Here is a 22,304-nt window from a genome sequence, read left to right as displayed (position 1 = left end):
GGTTCAATTCCGACCCGGTACCATATGTGGGTTGAGTTTGATGTTGGTTCTCGCCTTGCTCCGAGGGTTTTTCTCGGGTTTTCCGGTTTTCCTCACACCTGAAAAACCAACATTTCCAAATTCCAATTCGACCTGGATAGAGGACCCGCATGAAAACCAGCAAGAGCCGATGTGTCTTCCTCTCTTAATATAGCAATTTAGATCTGTTACGATATTTTGCGTGATTTGTCTGGTGTACAAAATTACTTTTAAATTGAAGGAAAACTCAAAAACGTCTGATAATAGTTTTCCAAGGTAGAAAACGATCCAAAGAAAGAAATAAACCGGAAACCAGAGGGAGATTAAGATAGACTACGAGCGGCAAAATGGCCAGTATTTTCCATGCAACCACTCCTGAATAGGTACTGGAACAATCCGTTACACTAACCATTGAGAAAGCGGCTTAGAAGCCGATACATGTACCTGTAATTTCATAAAATACAAACTGACAAACGCACACATACTGAAACAGCTTAAATATTAACACAGTTGAAATCGCAAGCGATTAAACACCTAATCATGGATAGTAAAGAGTCTTTTTACTATCCATGACCTAACTAAAAGTAACAGCATTAGGAAGGAAGCTATCCTTTTGTTGCACGCGCTAACTAAACGTTTAGTGATGTATCACTTCATGTATTTGTCCTCATGTTCAGCCAATAGCTTCGCTGATGACTTAGCGTCGTAAAATAACTCGTTTATTTCCTCCACATCTTGTCTGTTAATACTCTCACGGCCTGAATAACACACAAAATGAAGTAGTTATTGAATATTATAGGTGTGTGTGCTAATAACAAGGATTGGAACATCATTCAGATTCCCCACGACCTCGAAGAGAAGAAAAAGAGAGTATGTGTGTGTGTGTGTGTGTGTGGGGGGGGGGGTTGGATGGGAGGAGGAATAAAGTTCTTCAGGAGTGTGTGTACGGGGGGGGGGGGGGTTGGATGGGAGGAGGAATAAAGTTCTTCAGGAGTGTGTGTACGGCTGGTTAGCACGTTTCTAGTTCGGGACACCCAAGGGGGGGGGGGGGGGAGTCCCTGCAACAAGTACCTTGAAACGTTTTCACGGGAGGACTACTGTGTTCCGACCTTTATTTTGAGGGACTTATCGCAGGGACTTGTCTGTTCGATTAAACCAGTTTAAACTCGTACGACAAGTTGAAAAAATTTTGGTCCCTGGGACTTGATTATTTGACACAAATAATCAGTTCACACGAAGGGACTTGTCCATGCAGCGCACGATGGGAAGGTCGAGCTGACAACCGTCAAAATATTTATTAATATACAACGACTTTCCTGAATTCTGATTGGCTGTATTTCCTATGGCATGGTATAAAAGCTAGTACGTGTAGTACGTGTACTTACCGTTGATGCGTGCGAGGAGATTTGACGGTGTCAACAACTGGACTGCATATCTGATGAACAAACAAATGATACGCTGCAGTTGTTGACACGACTATTTTTAAATGAATAAAATATGATGACATCGCAGTACGACATGAGACAAACAAGAACCCGAGAGGAGTAACAAAGCAGAACAAGGGATTTATTTCCTGACTTTTCGAATTGTAAATGTCTTTTGTTATCGGACGATATACATGTATTGTTATCAGGGCAAACACCTGACACTACCTTTAAAAAACATCTACATGTAAGGGGCAATAGAAAACTAAACAAGAACAAAAAAGATTGAGTAAGATAACGCATATTCAAGATGTTCTGTGATTGACTTCATGTAGATGTACATGTAGTGGCAAACTCGCAATCTGTTTACTATGCGGGCTGCAGACAAGGGCCGACTGTCTATCGATTCTTAGGGCGCTTTCCATTAGTCAGAACTGGCCGGCTGGTCCAAAGGTTTTGAATGTAAAATAAACAAATCCACCACAACAGTGTATAAAATTTTATGCATTTACTGATTTGACAGAACAAATCTAACTAAATCTGACATTCTTTCTCGAATATACTGGTGTGGCCGGCCAATGCTGACTAATGGAAAGCGCCCTTAGTCTTAGTTACCATGGTAGAAAACCGTCTTTGATCAAATATTTCATGCTTTCTACAATCTGACTGTCAGAGGGCCAATGTTTTACTTCTGGCTTTACCTTTTGATATCACAAGATGCGCTTCTTGCGGCCTCTTGTCGCACTAAGCATGCAATCACTTCTGAAAAGAACCTTACCTTAGCGTAGTTTTTGTGCCGATTTCTCCTAAGAGGTTCAGCGACTCGTCGTCTGTTTGGATGTTCTCGGTCTGTGCCCGGATGCGAACAATTTGCACCATTTCATCTTGTGAGTAGGGTAGTGTGCGGATGATCATGAGCCGGTCTAGAAGATCCAGGGGGATCCCGTGAGGAGCGTTTAGTTCGGTACCTCTGAAAAAGGACAAATGTAAAACAATAAAAATGCAAGCAAGATACAAATTCTCTTTAGATACTTATTCGTGTGTTCAATTGAGTAAAAAGTACTTTTGATGTTAAGAGTTAGGTGTTGTATCATTAAAAATATAATATTGAAATATTTTAGGTGCTTAAGACATAAAAACTGTACGACTTGCTTTCTTAGTTAACTGATCAATTGTTATATTCTTGTAACCTAGTCACTGTACAAACAGATGTAGCGTTTCCAAGGAACCAGTCTTTCCACAAAATATGTATCAATTACAAAAATATTATTGCATAGGCAAATGAACAATGTAACTTAGTTGTTTTTAACTGTACACCTTAAATATATCTTATAAACTATTTTTCTTATTCAATTGGGCTCAAACACGTTTTTCGGGCATCATTGCTGTTTTGAAATATCTTCTATTTTCCAGCTGTGTTGGATATGAAAGTGCATTGAGTAAACACGGGTGTCGATGGAAACAATAAGATAAAATTGAGGAACTACTTTCTGAAACCGCTCCTTTTGGAAATAGTTGCGTTGGATTCTACCATACACAATTTAACTTCTGTCCGATTTTTATTCCAAACTTTGCTCGTTTTTACTGACTTCTCGGATGTTTTTAGTTGCAATGTTTGATTACTTTTGTATTTCGTTCGCACTTCGCACCAAGGTGCAAAACCAAAGCATTGATGCCTCATGAGATATGTTTGCGTTCCGTCCACGTACGCTTAATGATATGGATAATTTCTATGGGTAAACCCCTCCCACGAAACTGTATTTCGCAAGCGTATTCTTGTAACACCTAAGCCTTTCCCAAAATTTCAACAACAACCTTTATTGTAAATCTTAGCGCTACTCTTAACTATTAACGTGTAAACATGTTCCTTGTAAACTTTATAATGCTCGCGCGTTCTTGTTTGGACCAAACTTGCCTGTCATGATACTAAAATTCGAGAAAAGACAGATCATTCGGAAAGAAACTTTTTCGAAGGTTCGTGGCCAAGGTGGCGTACGACGCAGTCGCAGTTGAACGTAGAATATGCTGCGCATGAGCTTACGTAAGCCTAAATTTGTAAGTTTAGTATTTTTGGTGACTGATTGACAGCTCAAGTTTGGCGCCTTTATAAGCGCGCGAGCAAGATCAATCGATCAGAGTTGTAAAAGTTGCTGACCAGAACAGTTTATGGAACCCAATAAAGCAAGTTGGCAGAAAACCGAGTGTTGGAGTAGTTACCGCTAATCCCCGTCGATTCTACTTCAACAAGCTGGTGGAGTTCCGCGTCTCGTCCCGTGTACAGCAAAAAGTACGTAAATTGATCGTCTTTGTGAAAATGGCATAATCTTGCGCGGAGGACAAGCTTGATTGCTTTCTGCCCTCTCTGACTGGAGGAAATGTGAGCAGGCGGACGCTTTATTTATTACGGGTGCTTTGCTCGTTGCCACCGACCCTTACACTGAAAACGATAATACAATAACGAAACAAACTAAAACGCGATAACATGCAAAGCGCAACGCTTTAATTGAACTGAACTTTGAGGCTAGTTTTTCAGAAGAAGAAGCCGACGCGTGAGCGTCATCTTCCCCAGTGACTAGAAACAGGAACCAGGTTAGCGATCCAGTACGCAGACGGTACATCAGGAACAAGCCAGGAGAACCAGGGATAAACCCAGGAAAATCAAGGTGGCACCAGCAGTGGAAGTTGCTCTATCGGGAACAAGAAAAAGGAAATACCTCAGGATAAGCCAAACAAGCGATTAGGCATGTAAGACTGTTGCCATTACCTGTAATTTTACTTCTACGGGTTGAAATTACGTTTGCTTTAACTTAATTTATTTTATTTCTTTATTTATTTTTCTTTTACTTCTATATACCTAACTTCGTATACATGTGTTATAAGTACTCGCTTATTTTGTTACCGTTGGCGTAACAACCACATTTGTAGGAGTGATAGGAAAAGTGGCAGTTAAAATTTATGCCACCTAAACAAACAACCTCTAAAAAAGTTGTTCCGCGTTCGCAAACAAACGCTAAGGAGAAAGAGACTTGTGTTTGCGATCATCAATCAGGTATGGATCCAACCCAAAAAGAGGAATTAGAGAAATTATTTGAAACCTTCATTAAAAAAATGCAAGGTGATATCAATCAGGCCTCACATTTCCAAAACACAAAATTGGAAAAAATTAAATCCAAATTAGAGGAAACGCCTACTATACACGGCTTAAGGCCGGATAAATTTGATGGTAGTCCAGTTGGGGATGCGTCAGCATGGTTGGATAACTTCCAACGAATTGCCAAATTAAATAACTGGTCAAATGATATGCAGTTAAACGCTTTTCCTCTTTATTTACAAGGAATCGCACACGCGTGGTTCCTCGCTTTACCTCCAGAGACTAGTGGCGATTTGACAGCTCTTTTTGACGCTTTTCTAACGCGCTTTGCCGCCGGTCCGCAGGACTGGATATTAAGTCAACAACTCAGCGCACGCAAACATGCTCTAGGCGAGCCAATCGATGATTATATCGCTGATATTTCACGATTTTCCAAAAGACTTAAACTCTCGGATAAAGAAACCATGCGTTATTTCATTGAGGGACTGCAAGGGGACCTGCAAGCTTATGTTTGGTTAAAACAGCCTAAGAATTTCCAGGAAGCTGAGTCGTTAGCTCGAATAAAGGACATCGTAAATAAGCGACAAGGCGTTTCTGATACGCAGCAAATTATACAGAAAATGAAAACAATGTTTTCAGAATTAAAAGGGCAGTCTGCAGAAAGTACTAAGATTATGGCTGCTGTGGCACCATCTCCAGGGCCCTCCGCAAACGATAAGAGATTTGATGAATTGTCTAAACAAATGTGCCAAATTCAAAAACAATTGCAGCAGAACCAACATTCAAATACTAACTACGCTATGGCCGCTTATGATAGCCAAATTCCACAATCGCGTTCCTTTTCACCTAAGAATTGGCAGGAACAGCCCAACAGTCAATATGACCAACTGCAAAGGCAGGTGGCACGTTTGGAAGAAGACATGCGGCGGTATCATAATCCGCGCCATCCTGAATATCCCTCATATGGGCTATATAACAGGAGTAGCGAAGATAACTATGGCAGAGAGTCATTTCCATCTGCCTACCAGCCGCGTTCTCCTCCATTAGCATTGGAGTCACCGCCTCGTTTCAGAAACCAATCCAACCAGGGAAACGCTTAAGGACTGTTGTTGGTACCCCAACAGTCCCTGTAAGCAACAGAAAATTTTGTAAATATAATACAGCAAAATTTAGGAAAGTAAAATCTTATACATATAGGAAAGAAAACGTAATGAATAATGATTTTAGTGGAAAGCAAAAGCACCGTTTTATTAATAAGGGTTTTTCTTTTAGGCGTTCATCTTTCAGGCGCAACAATTTTATTCATCATACAGGTGTAAATAGTGTTTTTGACTGTCGCGGGAAATCGCCTATTGTTGTTAATCAAAAGAATAGCTCAGATATAAGTTCTACTGCTTCGCCTATTTTGGATAATACGGTTTTCGCGAGACCGAAATTTCCAGTCAGTAATAGCGTGTCAGCTGAACAACAATTCGCTAATCTGACTAATCCAATATGTAGTCTATGTACATATCTGGCCGCGACAAATAGTGACAATCACGATATCTTTGTTGATAATACAATTTCAACGTTAGACAAAAGTAAACAAACGAGAGCAAATACAAAACGTTTTGAAACAAATGCATATGCAAAAGCGCGCAAATACTCTCTAGAAGTTAAAAGCATTGCAAGAGCGAGTGATAACAAAATGTCAATTTGTACCGATGGAAACATTGATGCTGGCGTTAATGTGACCATTGATGAAAATAATAGTACCCACGTGGATGAACTAAATAGAAACCAAAAATATATTGAAGATGCAATTGCAGCAAAACAAACACAGAATCTTGAGGAGACAATAAGCAGTTATACCACAAAGACATTCGATTATATAGTGGATTCACAATTTAGACAGTTACCAGAGCGCTATTGTTCTGATGAAATCACACATTCTCCTCAGTTGCCAGGACTCAACAGTTCTGACGAAATTACAAATGAAGATACGTCAAATTTTAGTAGGTTACCGGAACAAACATGTTCTGATGAAAACAAAAATTTATCACAGTTACCGGAGCAAAATTGTTCTGATGAAAATTCAAATTCACATATGTTACCGGAACTAAGTTGTTCTGATGAAATTACAAAATATTTTGAGATATCGGCAGCACCAAATTGTTCCGATGGAAATACAAATTCGTCTAATATAGCAAATTTTCTCAGTATACCAGGCTCAGTAGGAGCTGACAAAACTATTACTTCTCTTTCCACAATCAACAATGTTGGGGAGAATAACAATGTACAAGAGCCAAAATTAATTACAAATCATCGGGACCATGATATTTATACTAGCACGTGTAATCCGTTTACTCAGGCTCAGGATAAATATATGCTCAACCCTGATCAAGTTGTGCATACATTATATCCAAATTCAACCTCCATTCAACAGGAATTAGACACTGTGGACTCTTCTCTCCCTGACCTGCCTGGCCAAGCAGGTCAGGAAGAGTTGATACATGATACGGCGGCAACAACACAGCCATTGGACAATTTAATGCAACGCGAAGTAGCGGACATAGCCGTATCTCAGCCTAAGGTTTTTCCTAGATTGCCTTCTTATGAGGAAGCATTGACCTTTCCTAGTTTATGCGAATATCTGAAAGATAATCCTATGACAGATGAAATAGCGAAAGTTCTGAATTTTCCAGCATATCATTCTCCAAAAGAATCTATTACTGTTTCAGACAATTCGGTACAGAACAGTTCTGATTTTTGTGAGCGTCAATTTAGAAAACCTGTTACCAATAACAGAGATCTTCTTCAAGCAAAATTACAAACCAAACTAGACAGTCAGCATAGTACTATAACCTCAAATTTCAAGGAACCATTTTCCGCAGCGAACGTTAGCTCGATGTCCCAAACGCCATGGACAGTTGAGGTTTGTAAGAATGATACACCACCTTACAAATTTTTCATGCCAAAACAACGCAAACCTCCTGATAAATTGCCGTTTTCTCCTAGAATTTTAATGAGATGAATCACTGTTTGACCAGCTTTGTTTTCTTCTCATCTAAGCAATTCCAAATAGAACCAAGAAAACTGAAAGCCAAATCCCAACAAGCAAAAGCACAAAACAACTACATGCATATAAAAAACCTACAAAGCAAATTTCCAAATTTTTACCATTGCGTTGCTTATCTGAGTATTTTCAATTATTTCACCAGAATACAAAAACAACAACAACAAAAAAAAAAGTCAAAAAAATAAAAAAAATAAAATAATGTCGTCAACATCAACTGAACTAAAAGAAGTATACTGTCACTGACCTTATCATTCCTACAAGATTGCTTCATTAGAAGTTCTTTGTTCTATAAATCACAATAACTTAGGAGTTTAATTTGATAACATTTCCATTTAAGGCTGACCGTATACATTTTTTTTTCCTCGCACACCATTTATTTGTTCACTATGTAAGTGTTTCTCATCGAATTTTTGAGTCTAATGCTTGCGTGCGCTTTGCGCATGCGCATTTGACTCTTTGTTATATGAAAAAAGCTGTTAGCAATCCCAAGGGAATGGTTCGGGATCGATAATCGTTCGCTGTAATGTAGAAAACAATGATCAGCTGCAAGAACGGACTCCGTACGGACACGCACGATTAGTTTCAATTAAAAACAGCCAATCAGCGACACGTGTTCCCACGCATAATTAAAAGTTCTTTCTCAAGTCACGATTATTCAACACTTGAACAGGACGAAATAATTTTCCAGTTAAGACATTTGTAAGCTTTTTGTGAAAATAAATCTTCGTTTTCAGTTCAGTTAAGCACTTGTGTTTTCGTCTTGCTTAAAAAGCAAGACGTCTTTGAGAAAAGATATTTCGACGGCGACTCGCGTTTATTTACACAATGCGACCAAATATTTATTTTGTTTTAAAAAATAGAAAACTTTACCTTGGTTTTTGTATTTAAGTCATTCGAATCTTGACCAATTTTTTCTTTACAGTGCAAACAAAAACCTTCAAAAATAAAAGATGTACATGGATAAATGTAAATCAAGTTACGCGACTAAATCAAAATGCGTTTGTTTGGCCGCTTTGCAGTATTACACTGTCCCGGCCTTTGCCATACACTGAAATCGAATTTCATGCTTTTACGACTCTCAGAGATCTTAAGTTCTTCTTACAGCTAGAAAAATCATAAAATGGTTACATTGATATGGAAGTGATGATTCGCGAAATTTTTAAATCATGATAAACAGTCTTCGCTCCTGTGTATGGTAGCTCGATAATAATTGCCTAGTTTCCAGCGTTCAAAAGGTCATCATTATATTGACGTGAGCATTTACACCCGTTTTTAGGAAAATCTGTCACTAAGTGCTTACAGTACAATGGAGTAACAGTCACTATTTCAAGTGCTTTTATTGCAAAATCTGTTTCAAGAGTCATCATCAAAATGGTGAAAAATCTGAAAGAAAACGATGTGAAGTTCTTCAACCCTTGTTGTAATGAACATGCTTTTTGTAAATCGTCACGCAATCTTGTCCAAATGTTTAATCGTTTCTGCTTTTACGGACAATACCGGAAGAAGTAACATCAACTCCTGTTCATACCTTAAAATTTTGTGAAGCATATAACATTTATGACTGTTTCGTTTTCATCCATAATCATCCACGATGTCCCTAGCTTGCTATAAGCATTTTAAATTAAACTCCCGAACACAAACCTCTAACCAATTTTAACCGGCTTACGAAAACCGCGCAATCTGTATCACTATGCCATACGGCATTAGACTCATGTCACCTTGGTGACCTATTTTTTGTCTTGTAAGTATACACTATACCTTACTAGTGTTGGGTCTGTGGCCGGAAATCTGCCACGACCGCATAAGTATCCAGTCAGTTGCTTCTAGGTCTGTCTTATTCACTGAGGGCGAAACCGCTACTCGTGGTTAAAATAAGACCGACTTGAGGACTGACAAGATGCTTATATACGTATAAAACAAGTCAACAATTACTACTTTACATTAATAACTTCACTTATCTTTCATTCTTGTTACATCGTTAAGAAAAATTACAAAAAAATTACATGATACGTACCTTATTGTTGTTTTCGGCGTTCGGCCGTCGAACATCCTCCTTACGTGTCGAGGTTCACGTCGTTTGTTATGTTTAAAATATATTGCATAAGTCAAACCAGTTAATAAAAATAAAAATTCGGTGTTGGGTACGTGGCTATGTTATATGCCTCTATTTTTCTTTGTTATGGTTATCATGTTATCTTGCTTGCATCTTATTACTAACACCTTGAGAGCTAGAGGACTAGCTCAATCTAAGGGGAGAGTAATGTAAAACAATAAAAATGCAAGCAAGATACAAATTCTCTTTAGATACTTATTCGTGTGTTCAATTGAGTAAAAAGTACTTTTGATGTTAAGAGTTAGGTGTTGTATCATTAAAAATATAATATTGAAATATTTTAGGTGCTTAAGACATAAAAACTGTACGACTTGCTTTCTTAGTTAACTGATCAATTGTTATATTCTTGTAACCTAGTCACTGTACAAACAGATGTAGCGTTTCCAAGGAACCAGTCTTTCCACATAATATGTATCAATTACAAAAATATTATTGCATAGGCAAATGAACAATGTAACTTAGTTGTTTTTAACTGTACACCTTAAATATATCTTATAAACTATTTTTCTTATTCAATTGGGCTCAAACACGTTTTTCGGGCATCATTGCTGTTTTGAAATATCTTCTATTTTCCAGCTGTGTTGGATATGAAAGTTCATTGAGTAAACACGGGTGTCGATAGAAACAATAAGATAAAATTGAGGAACTACTTTCTGAAACCGCTCCTTTTGGAAATAGTTGCGTTGGATTCTACCATACACAATTTAACTTCTGTCCGATTTTTATTCCAAACTTTGCTCGTTTTTACTGACTTCTCGGATGTTTTTAGTTGCAATGTTTGATTACTTTTGTATTTCGTTCGCACTTCGCACCAAGGTGCAAAACCAAAGCATTGATGCCTCATGAGATATGTTTGCGTTCCGTCCACGTACGCTTAATGATATGGATAATTTCTATGGGTAAACCCCTCCCACGAAACTGTATTTCGCAAGCGTATTCTTGTAACACCTAAGCCTTTCCCAAAATTTCAACAACAACCTTTATTGTAAATCTTAGCGCTACTCTTAACTATTAACGTGTAAACATGTTCCTTGTAAACTTTATAATGCTCGCGCGTTCTTGTTTGGACCAAACTTGCCTGTCATGATACTAAAATTCGAGAAAAGACAGATCATTCGGAAAGAAACTTTTTCGAAGGTTCGTGGCCAAGGTGGCGTACGACGCAGTCGCAGTTGAACGTAGAATATGCTGCGCATGAGCTTACGTAAGCCTAAATTTGTAAGTTTAGTATTTTTGGTGACTGATTGACAGCTCAAGTTTGGCGCCTTTATAAGCGCGCGAGCAAGATCAATCGATCAGAGTTGTAAAAGTTGCTGACCAGAACAGTTTATGGAACCCAATAAAGCAAGTTGGCAGAAAACCGAGTGTTGGAGTAGTTACCGCTAATCCCCGTCGATTCTACTTCAACACAAAACACATGTCAAATGTAGACTCATTCCCAGTCCACAGTTGCATGATGATTTTCAGTCGAGGAGAGTTTGGATACTTATAACCAATCTCTCTTTTTGGCTGAAGATAATACCGGCTGTCCTAATGGTTTGTGTGATGATCTCCTGATCGACGGCTTGGCCAGAGTGTCTGTGTTGTGTTATTGGGCAAAACACCCTACGCTCACGGTGACTCTTTCTAGGTGTTGGCAAACTGTTCAGGCAACCTAACAATATACGTTCAAATTCCAGATCCCTCAAATCACAACAGATGTTTTCAAAGCCAAGCAAAGGATCGAACTGCTCTTACACTTTCTCGAGACCTGCTAATGTGAATACATGTACGCAACCTCAAAGTAACATGTGGCAGCCGCAGTGATGACTGCTAGTGAGGGCAAGGGGAAGATGAAAGGCCAAATACATTCACATACCTTATATTGCAGTTTCCTCGATTTGTTGCAAATATTACAATAGGAGAGATGGTGGACTCTAGTGCACGATGTAAATATGTAAAACATTCGATATCCAACATATGAACCTAAAAGGGAAAAAACAGCATTAACACCAATACTTAACAAGTAGAATCCTTAAAAGATGTTGTGTAGGTTGTAACACAATGCTTCTCTCAGAAGTCAAGAGCATCGCGTGACACGTTGTACATGCTGGTACAAAAAAACCAATATTATACTTTGCAAGTAGTATCCTCAAAAGATGTTATGTACTGTAGGTCAAAAGATGTTGTGTAAGTCAATGCTTTTTCCAGAAAAGTATTGCATGACACATTAACCTGTTGTACAGGCTGGTAGTTGTACTACTTTGCTATGACTTGTTATTTTAATTTTACCTCATCGACAAATAACACTCCTGGAACAAGTTCAGCAACTCCCTGATCTATGTATTTATTGACCACCTTAAAAATAAATAAATCAATAAAATTAATACTAAACAAGTCAAAAAAGCATGGCAGTCCAAATGTACATAATTATTGTACTTTTATTAGTTTGTCTGGCTCACCTTATTTATCTCCTTTCTCAGTTTATCTGAAAAAAAAAATAATAATAGTCACTGTAAATAAATTGAAGAGCGGCGGAATAAACAAAACTTTAGCTGACTTCATCGTTTTGAGAAACAAAAGGTTTCCTTTGTTTACCGTTTGTAAAAGAAAAGACAAAAGAAGCCGCACGAGCAAAAACCTTGTCTTTTTGCATGTGTAATTTTTCAAAAACGGAACAAAGACCAGTGAAATGAAAGACAGGACATTGTTAAGCACACGTAAACAAACCTGCATGCGCAATTTGGAGCTGTTTCGATAATGTTCGATTTAGTCAGAAAGTCCAGGGGCCGTTTATTCCCGCCGCTCTTCAATTGTTGTCAGCAAAAACATAAATACGTGTGTACATGTACTTCTCAAACATGCTTCAAATTGACATGTACAAAACATGCTGGCATTTATAGGTGTTAATAAAACTCATTCTCAGTGTTGGGCGAAAAATACTCGGCTCTAAGACACACCCCAATTTAGGCATAAACTTCCCACAGAAAAACAGATTTTTCTCGAAAAAACCGTGGGCCTTATAACCAAAAAAACTACGAACAACTATGTATGTAGCTCAACACGCAAGTACCGTATCTCATTCTGTCTACACAGTGCACAGTAAACATCAATTTCTTTATTCAGCGGTGGCCATTTGATTCAGATTTTCTTTATTTTCTTCTTCCTTTTTGATGATGATGATGTGTATGAGGGGGGGGGGGGGGTATGATCACAAACTTCAGTATTTTTAGCATGAAATGACTATTGGAGCATTGCCACATTTCCTGGATGGAATGCCAATCCATCACGGATTACCCCTGAGTACTGTTGTTTGGTTTCCCTGACAATGTACATGCTCTGGAGTACCCATGTATTCTCATTGAAGGAGAGAGGCACTATGAACGAAATAAGTACATAAGCCAGGCAAGAAAACTGCACTACACCTCACCTGTAATTTCTGTCTTTTTTGGCTTCATAAGTTGTCCCATCATAGAAAGAATGTCCTGGCCTCCCTGTAATGAACAAAAGGAAATGAGAAAATAATTCTAACATAATGTATTTAAGGGGTTGCAAAAATTTTGGATTGATGTACATGTACATAATACAGTCATGTTCATGACATTGTTTTATTAGTTGTGATGAAATCAATGGAAAAAAATGCCATGGCACTACAGCAGAAATGTAAATTGGATTTGACAGTTTTTGCCTAATATGGGTAAATGACTTTCAAAATACACTAAGTTGTCTAGGATGCACACAGTTTGCACTGCATACAACAAGCTTTAGGTGTGCCTGGGCAAAACTAGCCTCCCACGCAGTCGTTCTTAGGGGCGATCGTGTTACACATCTCCCCAAGAGGCAAGAGTTACATTGTAAGATACGTGAAGGCAAGATACGTGAAGGCCCCACCAAGAAAAACATGTACATTCAGTGATGTGACTGGGTTTTGATGCTAATCTGTGTTTTAACTTCAAGACAGATACATCAAAAGGCAAGGACAACAACAACAAATAAAAAAAAATTCCAAAACAAACTAATCGAACTACAGTTCCACTCAGAGAAAAGCGACCCATCAAACATGTTTTACAAAGCAGTGATGGCAATGGTGCATTTATGCCAACACATTTTGGAAACATGTTTTACATCAACATGTTTTGCTTCTTATCTCTGAGTGATACTATACACTGCAGATGCTTGATATCTGCACTGGCTGCCAGTGTGCAGATATTCATTTTGTACTAAAAATGTTGACTTCCCATTCATGATGGTCAAAAAAACAACTTCCTATCTATTCTCTCAGGTTGCCATCTGGGCAAGTTGTAACCATTGTGTGCTAGCCCAAAGGCCATTGAACAGGACTTCCTTTGCAAGCTTTGCCGGTAAATAGTTACAGTGTAAACGTACATGTACTAGTAACCTCAGTCTAAAATTCTAGAGTCTCCTTTCAAAATTCATCTTTCTCTTTCCACCATACCTGTGGTCTGGCATTTGCCACGTCCAGATCATGCAGCGTCACATCCTGGACAATTTCTTTTTTCTTGTGCACATCGCCTTTGGGTAGTGGTACATATTCCTCAGCCTCCAGATCAAATTCTGTGGCAAATGTGTCTGATCTGCCTTGACGCTGAGAAACAAAGCAGTGAAAAAAACACTCTTGTGAAGAAATAAAAAAAATATATTAATTTCCAACCTTTACTCTTCTTTTGCTCCTCAATTTATTAAAAGTGGTAATACCCTGACTCACTCTAGTAGAGAGCAATGGAGGATGGATTTGGTGCGTGTTTATGTGTTTGATAGCAAAACAACACCCAGGCAATGAATGAGTTGATTTTAAAAAAGTCACGTTCAATGCCATGGTACACATTTTAGTTGGTTGACTAACAGAGTATCAGTAGTATTACCTACAGCTGCAGAATAATCATCCTGCAATACACACAGAGGTGGGACAATATTCTGGAGATCATGGGTTGAAACCCAAGCAAGTCAATGATTATTTCTTTTCCACATGACATGTGGCTCTACTTCCTTGTGATGGTCTCTTGTACATTTGTGTAGTTCAGATGGATCAATTCATACACTATAACTCCACTCATTCAAAAAACAACAACAACAAGTACATGTACATGTACTTCAACTTTTTACCAACCATTTTTAATCAAGCAATCTTCTTTGCAAACAAAAATATCTTGCTAGGAAACACAGTCATTTAAACAGAAGAAAAATGTTACTGGAGGAACATTGCCCTTCAGGAGCACGTTATTGTTAGAGGTTCTGCCATGCTGTAGGGGTAAATACATTTCTAAAATTATCAGTAAAAGAAAACAATCATATTAGGAAAGTTGGCCAAACCTTAACTGCTCCACTGTTTGCCTCAATATAGATCACATCACCAACTTCGACTTTTTCCTTCTGGAGACTTTCATATATCGACGGATCAAGCTGTGTTCATCAAAACAAATGATATCCAGTCAGAGAAAACAATATGGTCATCAGTCACTTTTCACAGTTAAATGTACCTGTACAGTCACATACATGCAATGTTTTTAAATTGTGTTTACCTTCAGTTGCTTGGTTCCTTTTGCTGTTTTTAGACCAATCACCACATGACTTACAGTTTTACCATACCCTACAATACAATTAAAATGCATTTAACCAGTGAGGAATTACAGTAGTTACTGAGTTACTGGTATTCCACTGTACTATACAGTCATATACTTGAGTGTAAATTGAAAGTGATGGAAACCATACAACTGCAAAGTAGGTTTCAGTTTGATGTGAGTACATTATACAATTGCTTGTACACCGTACATACATGTATGTAACACAAGTTTTAAGCAGAATTTTATTGTAGTCACAAGCAAAAAATCATGTAATGGGTGGAGTAATATATTTATGAAAACAATGATGATTCCTACCTCCCATGGGGTTCTCTGTTTCACAGGGCGTCAATTCTGTTACCTATCAAGGGTAGGGCAGAAGGTTAATCAAAAGCTCATGCAGATACAATATACTAATAATTTAATGTATATGTTGCAGTTAATTTTTGATCTCAGTTAATTTTATATTTTAACTAGTTAGTTTTTTCTAACTAGTTGATTTTTTTTAACTAGTTAAATAATGGGGTTAGGGTTGGGGTATCATATATTTTTAAAAAATAGTGGTTCACCCAACGTTTCCTACGTGGCAAAGTGGATAAGGGGTTGGACAGCAAATCCAGAGGTTGAGAGTTCAAATCCAGTGCAGGTTAGTAAAAAAGAAAAAAAGAAATAATAGTTCTTAGGGGGAGGGGGATAATAGCAGATAGTAGGGGAGGGTTAGTAAGGATGGGGGGGGGGGGAGTATGAGATATCAAGGGAGGGGAGGTGTTCTACTTTTCTACTTATTAACCTAGAATAAAAAAAAACTAGTTAGAAAAAAAACTAACTAGTTACATGTAAAATAAAAAATTAACTAGGATCAAAAAATAACTGCAACATATACTTGAAGTCATCACAATTAAGAAAGACAATTAAACACAGTATTCAATGAAAATATTCTGAAACACTACTTAAACAAAATTAATTAGTACAAACAATATTGCAAAACTATTTAAAATTGCATGTTTAAGTTGCTTTGGGTATGCTGAGACAGTCTTACATGTATGTTTGTTGTAAAATTTCTATTTGTGTGAAATGTAAATTATACTAGCTCATTGGATAGCTTTTAATTGTTGGCACTTGCCCTTGCTATTCTTTTAACCATTATATGTATTCTGAAAAATTGCTTGTGTACATAGACTTGCTATCCATAAACAAAACACCTGATTGTTTTCTACGTTGTATAAAAATTATGTTGTATGATATTTAGTGTGGAAATGATTTGTTCTCGTTTTTAGAGAACAAATTCGCCAAACTCCACCATTGTAGTGCTGCACAAAATGTACAGAAAGGAGAATAATTTGCATGTTAATGGTTTAATGGATTACAGTATAATAATAATAGTACCTCTCCTTCATAGACTTCCTTTGTTTCTTTTATTCTCAGACCTTGAAATGAAACAGTTTAAGTTGATCAGAAACACAGTACAATAACACAGAACTTTTGCACTATTTCATATCTGTGGATGTGATAAATGAACACTACTATGTACAGTGTTTGTAAGGAGAGGTCCAAAGCAGTGTGGCAGTCCTGGAGAGAGGTGCGCACTGCAGCGCAAGACAGGAATCGATGGAGAGCACATGTGGAGGCCCTATGCGCCAACTTGGTGCCAGGGGACAAGTGAAGTGAACTACAGTGTTTGTGTACATTGAACAGTTACACTGTGGGTGTACACATTGGATGCTGGAATATGCAGGTTCAGTTCAAGTGCAGCCAAAGTAACGATGTTATATTTATGGGTTAGAGACTGTTGTGAGTGTTTTGTTGACAAATACACGCACGTGCTGGCCGCACAATGAACGAGAAATTTTCAATACTGCACGAGGCGTAGCCGAGTGCAGTATTGAAAATTTCGAGTTCATTGTGAGGCCAGCAAGTGCGTGTATTTGTCAACAAAACACGAACGGACAGACTCTAACCCTTTTAATATACAATCTGAGTACACTGCAAGCGATCATCGACTTAACGAACCTCAAACAATAAGCTTAATGTTTAAAAATAAGAAGTGTAGTAGTACATAATTACACAGGATTACATCAATTATATAAAAATCACAAATAAGCCGTACAGAAATAAAGCTTAAAATGGTTCATAAAATCGTTCATCAGCTGTGGTCGTTTATAAATACAGTCAGCGAGAAGCTTGTTCAAAGCAAGTCGATGGCTTTCACAATCAAGCAACTACGAGCAAGTCAATCGCACACAAAAATGTATTCATTGAGCTGCAGTTTACCTTTGAACATGAAAGCTCTTCAAGTTGTTATCCTCTTCGATTTTGTTTGGTATTGGATCGTTGATAATTTGAAGAATATATTTTTCTTCCACTTCTACAAGCCTTGAAGCTGAAGACATTTTCAATAATGCACGATTTTTGTGCATTATTGTCAATACTGCACTGTCGGAGTTTGCTGACGACAGGTAAAGCAAGATTGTATATTAATATTTAGCAATGCACTCGCAGTGCCTCACTCTAGTCTGTTGTAAGATTTTGCAATGTTGCCCGATCAGAGATTTTTGGCAGGAAACAGTTATATTGTTAGATGTCATGTGACCTTGAATTAGAAAACAAGAGTGCACTCTATTGGAAAAAAATCCAGCTATAATGTATGTAACAATCAATAATTGATTGTACATTGTAGCTCACACTCTCTGGGAAAGCCTGTTGCAAGAAAGTTATTTTCTTGCAACAGGCTTTCCCAGATAGAGTGTGAGCCCAACCTTATGTTTCTTACCAATTGCCCTTCTGAAGTTCTCCATTAAAACTTCTGTTTTCTTGATTTCCGATGAGTAAACCTCGCTTCCAACCATGGGACAAAATGGCACCTTTGGACCCAGATCCTGGGCAACAGCAAGAGCCAGAGCAGTCTGCAAAAGTGATCATAATTTTACTTTTGTTAAAATTTTCATTAGCAAGAACAAAATTAATGGCAAACATTCGCTGACTTTTTCTACCCTTCCTCATATCCTCGCTTCTGGTAAGTTTAGTTGACAAGACAAGTCGTTTACCGTACCTTGCCAGTTCCTGGTGGACCTGCTAGAAGGATAGCTCTTCCAGCCATCTTTTTAGACTTGATCAATTCAACAACTACTCCTGCTGCCTAATATACAACAAAACAAAAATAAAATATATAGATTTAGGCATGCCTAAAAGCGGAGATCCCCATTTATTTAATTTTCACTGGAGCTTACAATGTTTTCATTCTAGTGAATAAGCGGCCAAAGTACTAATGTTTATGGTGGTTTATAGGTGCAAGACAAATTTAAATAGCTCACGGTTAAACTGAATGTCAGCAGTACGACAAAAATAATAATCTTAAAGCGGGGCAAAATCATTACTCATGGCACGAAAAATTACTTTAGAGTACAGTAAATTATCTGCTTTCGAGCAATAGAAAATAGTTTCGCGATCCTGTTATAGTTTCGCAGCAGTTTAGTAGACTCCACAATATCTATTACATTGATATAGGATATATTCAACGTGCATTACAGAGTCTGAGAGTCTGTCGGATTAGCTCAATCGGTAGGAGGTCCTGAATTCAAATCCCAGAGGGTCAAGTTTTTTGTTTTGTTTTTTTTTTTACCCCGTAGCAATAAAATGGTTTGTTTATTATATCAACCCGATTTAGCTTTCGAATGCTCCTTCATGTACGATGCTGGCTTTACAGATAGACACGAAAGTCATCGATCGATTATGGCTCTCAATGTCCACTTTTTTGGCGGTCGATTACTTTCTACACGTAATTTTCAGCCACATTTTGTTTCATTGCTTCTTGTTTTTCTTTTCAAACCTCTTTCAATTTTAAAGGCCGCCTTTATACGGTCTTCTTGCTTCACTCTTCACCGTCACCGTATGGCCGCCATGTTGCGCGACTCCGTACGTACGTATGTACGCCGTACGCGCCCGCGAACCATGCTGCTATCCATGTTGACCATGAAAACTCATTTCGATAGTGTTCCTTCTTTCATGGTTATGGTGCTACGCTTAGGAGCTCCGCTATAAAAGATATTCATGCGGCTTTCCTTACTTTTAAGGGACTCGCGCTATATAGGGAAAACAACTGTCTAAATGCTTGCGCAAAATGGCGTAAACAAATGGCGAATTTATTGAGAATGTAGTCACGTACAATTTAACGGTAAATGAATTTACTTTTAATTTACAAATTTAGAACGAGTCAAAGAAGGCAATTTTTTAAAAATTAACAAATTTAGAACAAGTAAAAGAAGGCAGTATCTCGCACTAACAAATCAAAAGTGTTATCGTTGCGACCTCTGTACATACAAATTTCTTCGTTCTTTACAGAAATTGCATATTGCATTGTCTAAATTCGTCATTTACACCATTTTGCACAAGCATTTAGACAGTTGTTTTCCTTATATAGTGCGAGTCCCTTAAAAGTAAGGAAAGCCATTCATGCTATAGACTAGAAAAAAAACAATATTATTACATAGCTAACAGAGGGCAGAGGCATTTTGCAGAATGCAGAATGCGGATGATGGTCAGCGGTTTGCTTGCGGTTAGCTTCACCCCAGTTTGCTTGTGATTAGCTTTCACTCCGGTTTGCTTGTGGTTAGCTTTTATTTGTTGGTTAGGGCATTTTACTATCGCTGTTCCGTCATTCCATCATTTTGCATTCAGCGTTCTGCAAAATACCCCTGCCGGCTAGCAGAGCCACACAATCAAATTCAGCACATGTACAGTTGCTGTAAGGGTGCACCAAAATTCGATAGCGCATGCTGATGGCACGGGCAAATTGCTTTGCCAGAATTTTTCCTTGTGCCAGAATTTTTGTCATAAAACTATTGGTTAATGCTTTTAGCTGTGCACTATCGAGTTGGAAGCTGCCGGTTTCGCTCCCAATAGATTTCGCACCGTCCGAGTTCGCTCCCACCTTATACCGCGTTCGCACCCAGTGTGACCGAGTTCGCTCCCTAGTATGAAGGAAGTATGACCGAGTTCGCTCCTAATAAAAACCGAGTTCGCACCCATGTAATAACTTCGGTTGAAGTTAATACCAAATCACACTTTGAACATAAACGATAATTTCTAGACGATTTCTATAAGCTTAAGCTTAACTTAAATTCAGTTGAGCGTACGCTAGCATATTGAAATTATAATTTGTGATTCTAAGGTTTTACTACCTTATTCTGTGTTTGAAAGATAAAACTTGTAACACTTTTTCCTCTTATACTCTGCTTTAGTTCCTTATACTCCTCTTTGACAAACTGAACTGCATTAAGCTGGCTGTTAGGCTTCCATTGTAAACATGGTCGCCATATTGAATACGAAAGAACGAAAAAATCCCGCCTTCGCAAACTTGGCCGCTTTCTTGAGCCTAAAAGCTGAAGTTTTCCCTCTGATTTACTAGTAGTAAAACCTTAGCTCATCTGAAAGCTTTAAAATTTCTCAAGCCTTGTTATCATAATAGATTCTTAAGCGTTCGCGGACTTTTATTGATGTAAAGTTTTATTTAAAACACCCACTTCTAGGCATTTAGCTCGTTTGAGTGTGTTTACTCAAAACTCTTAAAAAGGTTAGATTAAAACGCGCGTCCCTTGTGCAATGAAACACAGAAGCAGTATAATGAAAAAAAATCTCACCTTCGCTTGACACAAAAGCTTTATTCAAAATGCGCTTGCCTTTATTGCGTTGAAGTACATAAAACAGAAGAACTACAAAATCAGTTGCGAACCTTTTGACCGCCACGTTAAATTCACACTGACACTTTTTAACCAACATCCCAGAGTGATTTACTCAAAACTCATAAAAGGTTAGATTGAAATGCGCGTGTCGCGCGTGCCTTAGCAATGAAATACAGAAGCAATATAACGAAAAAAAATCTCACCTTCGCTCGACACAAAAGCTTTATTCAAAACGCGCTTGCCTTTAAAGAGTTGAAGCACATAAAACAGAAGAACGCCAGAATCAGTTACGAGCTTTTTGACCGCCACGTTTATTTCATTCTGACAACTTTGTAAATCAAAATTCTAGAGTGATTTACTCAAAACTCTAAATAGGTTAGTTTAAAACGCGCGTGCCTTAGTAATGAAACACAGGCAGTTTAATGAAAAAAAAATCTCACCTTCGCTAGACTCTAGCGAAGAAAAGGGTGGGTGCGAACTCGGTCATACTAGGGAGCGAACTCGGTCACACTAGGGAGCGAACTCGGTCACACTGGGTGCGAACGCGGTATAAGGTGGGAGCGAACTCGGACGGTGCGAATTCGATTGGGAGCGAAACCGGTACAAGCTAAGTGCAAGTTGTACGCGTACGATTGTCATAAACAGTTTCAAGGGGTTACAAGGGGCAATAGCAACATCTTTAAGTAAAATTCTGAAATTTAGTCCTAGTTGCAATCATACAAGCATTAAATTTAGTAAAAATTATTTACAACACAAACCTCGCGCGCAGTTTCTTGACCCACGAGGCCAGACCCCATCGCAAGTGCTTCGCCATTTTCATCCAAACCGAGTCCTTTAATATGACTGTGAGCGGCTATTCTTTGCGTCTTAGTGGTACTTTTTACTTCTTCGATCTTCATTTTTCTTTTTCTCTGTCACAAAAACGGTTTTTGAGGGGAAATATAATGCAATTTTGTTGAATTTGACTTGACAACCGCTAAAACTAAAATCTGGCCAGGTAGCTAAGCTCGGTGCAGGCGAGGTTACATAAAAAGTGACTCCCAGTCTTCCTCTCCTGCTGTCTCCACCCCACAGATTCTTTGCTTGCTCCCGAGTATGGTAGCGACTCAGACTCGTACCCAGTCGTTACTCGTTTTTGGCTACGTTCGAAGAGGATGATGGGAAGGACGTAGAAAAAGTAAATAAGTTCGTCCTTCCCTTGATGCCTTGCGCGCCGCTCAAAAAGCAAGAGAAGCGACTGGGTACGAGTCTGGTAGCGACTGCCGTAGCGAATGTATTTGTCGATTATCCGGAGGCCAAGTGCGAAAGTTTGGCCCAAGAACTCAGGCGGAGTCACATTTAACCATACGGTCAACTATCTCCAA

The 22,304-nt window shown here is 38.3% G+C and overlaps 1 protein-coding gene across 2 annotated transcripts; it reads right to left on the bottom strand.

The window, feature by feature from the left end:
- Window positions 1-359: 359 nt before the first annotated feature.
- On the bottom strand, window positions 360-21,929 carry LOC144653568 (ruvB-like 1). 2 transcript variants are annotated; one of them, XR_013570764.1, is made up of 16 exons: window positions 21,699-21,929; window positions 18,312-18,398; window positions 18,033-18,165; window positions 16,649-16,689; window positions 15,581-15,623; window positions 15,224-15,291; window positions 15,015-15,104; window positions 14,140-14,289; window positions 13,114-13,177; window positions 12,146-12,171; window positions 11,976-12,041; window positions 11,563-11,669; window positions 2,221-2,412; window positions 1,404-1,453; window positions 593-776; window positions 360-552 (listed from the first exon to the last, which is right to left on the bottom strand). XR_013570764.1 is itself a non-coding variant. In XM_078513601.1 (15 exons), exons 1-15 carry the CDS (start codon window positions 21,837-21,839, stop codon window positions 667-669), a joined length of 1,368 nt encoding a protein of 455 aa, XP_078369727.1. In that variant the 5' UTR covers window positions 21,840-21,929; the 3' UTR covers window positions 360-666. The 2 variants fall into 2 exon arrangements, 1 of the variants encoding a protein (XP_078369727.1); XM_078513601.1 differs by having other exon boundaries at window positions 360-776.
- Between the last annotated feature and the right edge of the window lie 375 nt (window positions 21,930-22,304).

The sequence above is a fragment of the Oculina patagonica genome, chromosome 5, assembly GCF_052425735.1.
Source record: "Oculina patagonica isolate OP01 chromosome 5, crgOcupat, whole genome shotgun sequence".
Lineage (NCBI taxonomy): Eukaryota > Metazoa > Cnidaria > Anthozoa > Scleractinia > Oculinidae > Oculina > Oculina patagonica.
Note: the sequence above shows the minus strand (reverse complement) of the source record. Positions and strands in the feature narration are given on the sequence as shown.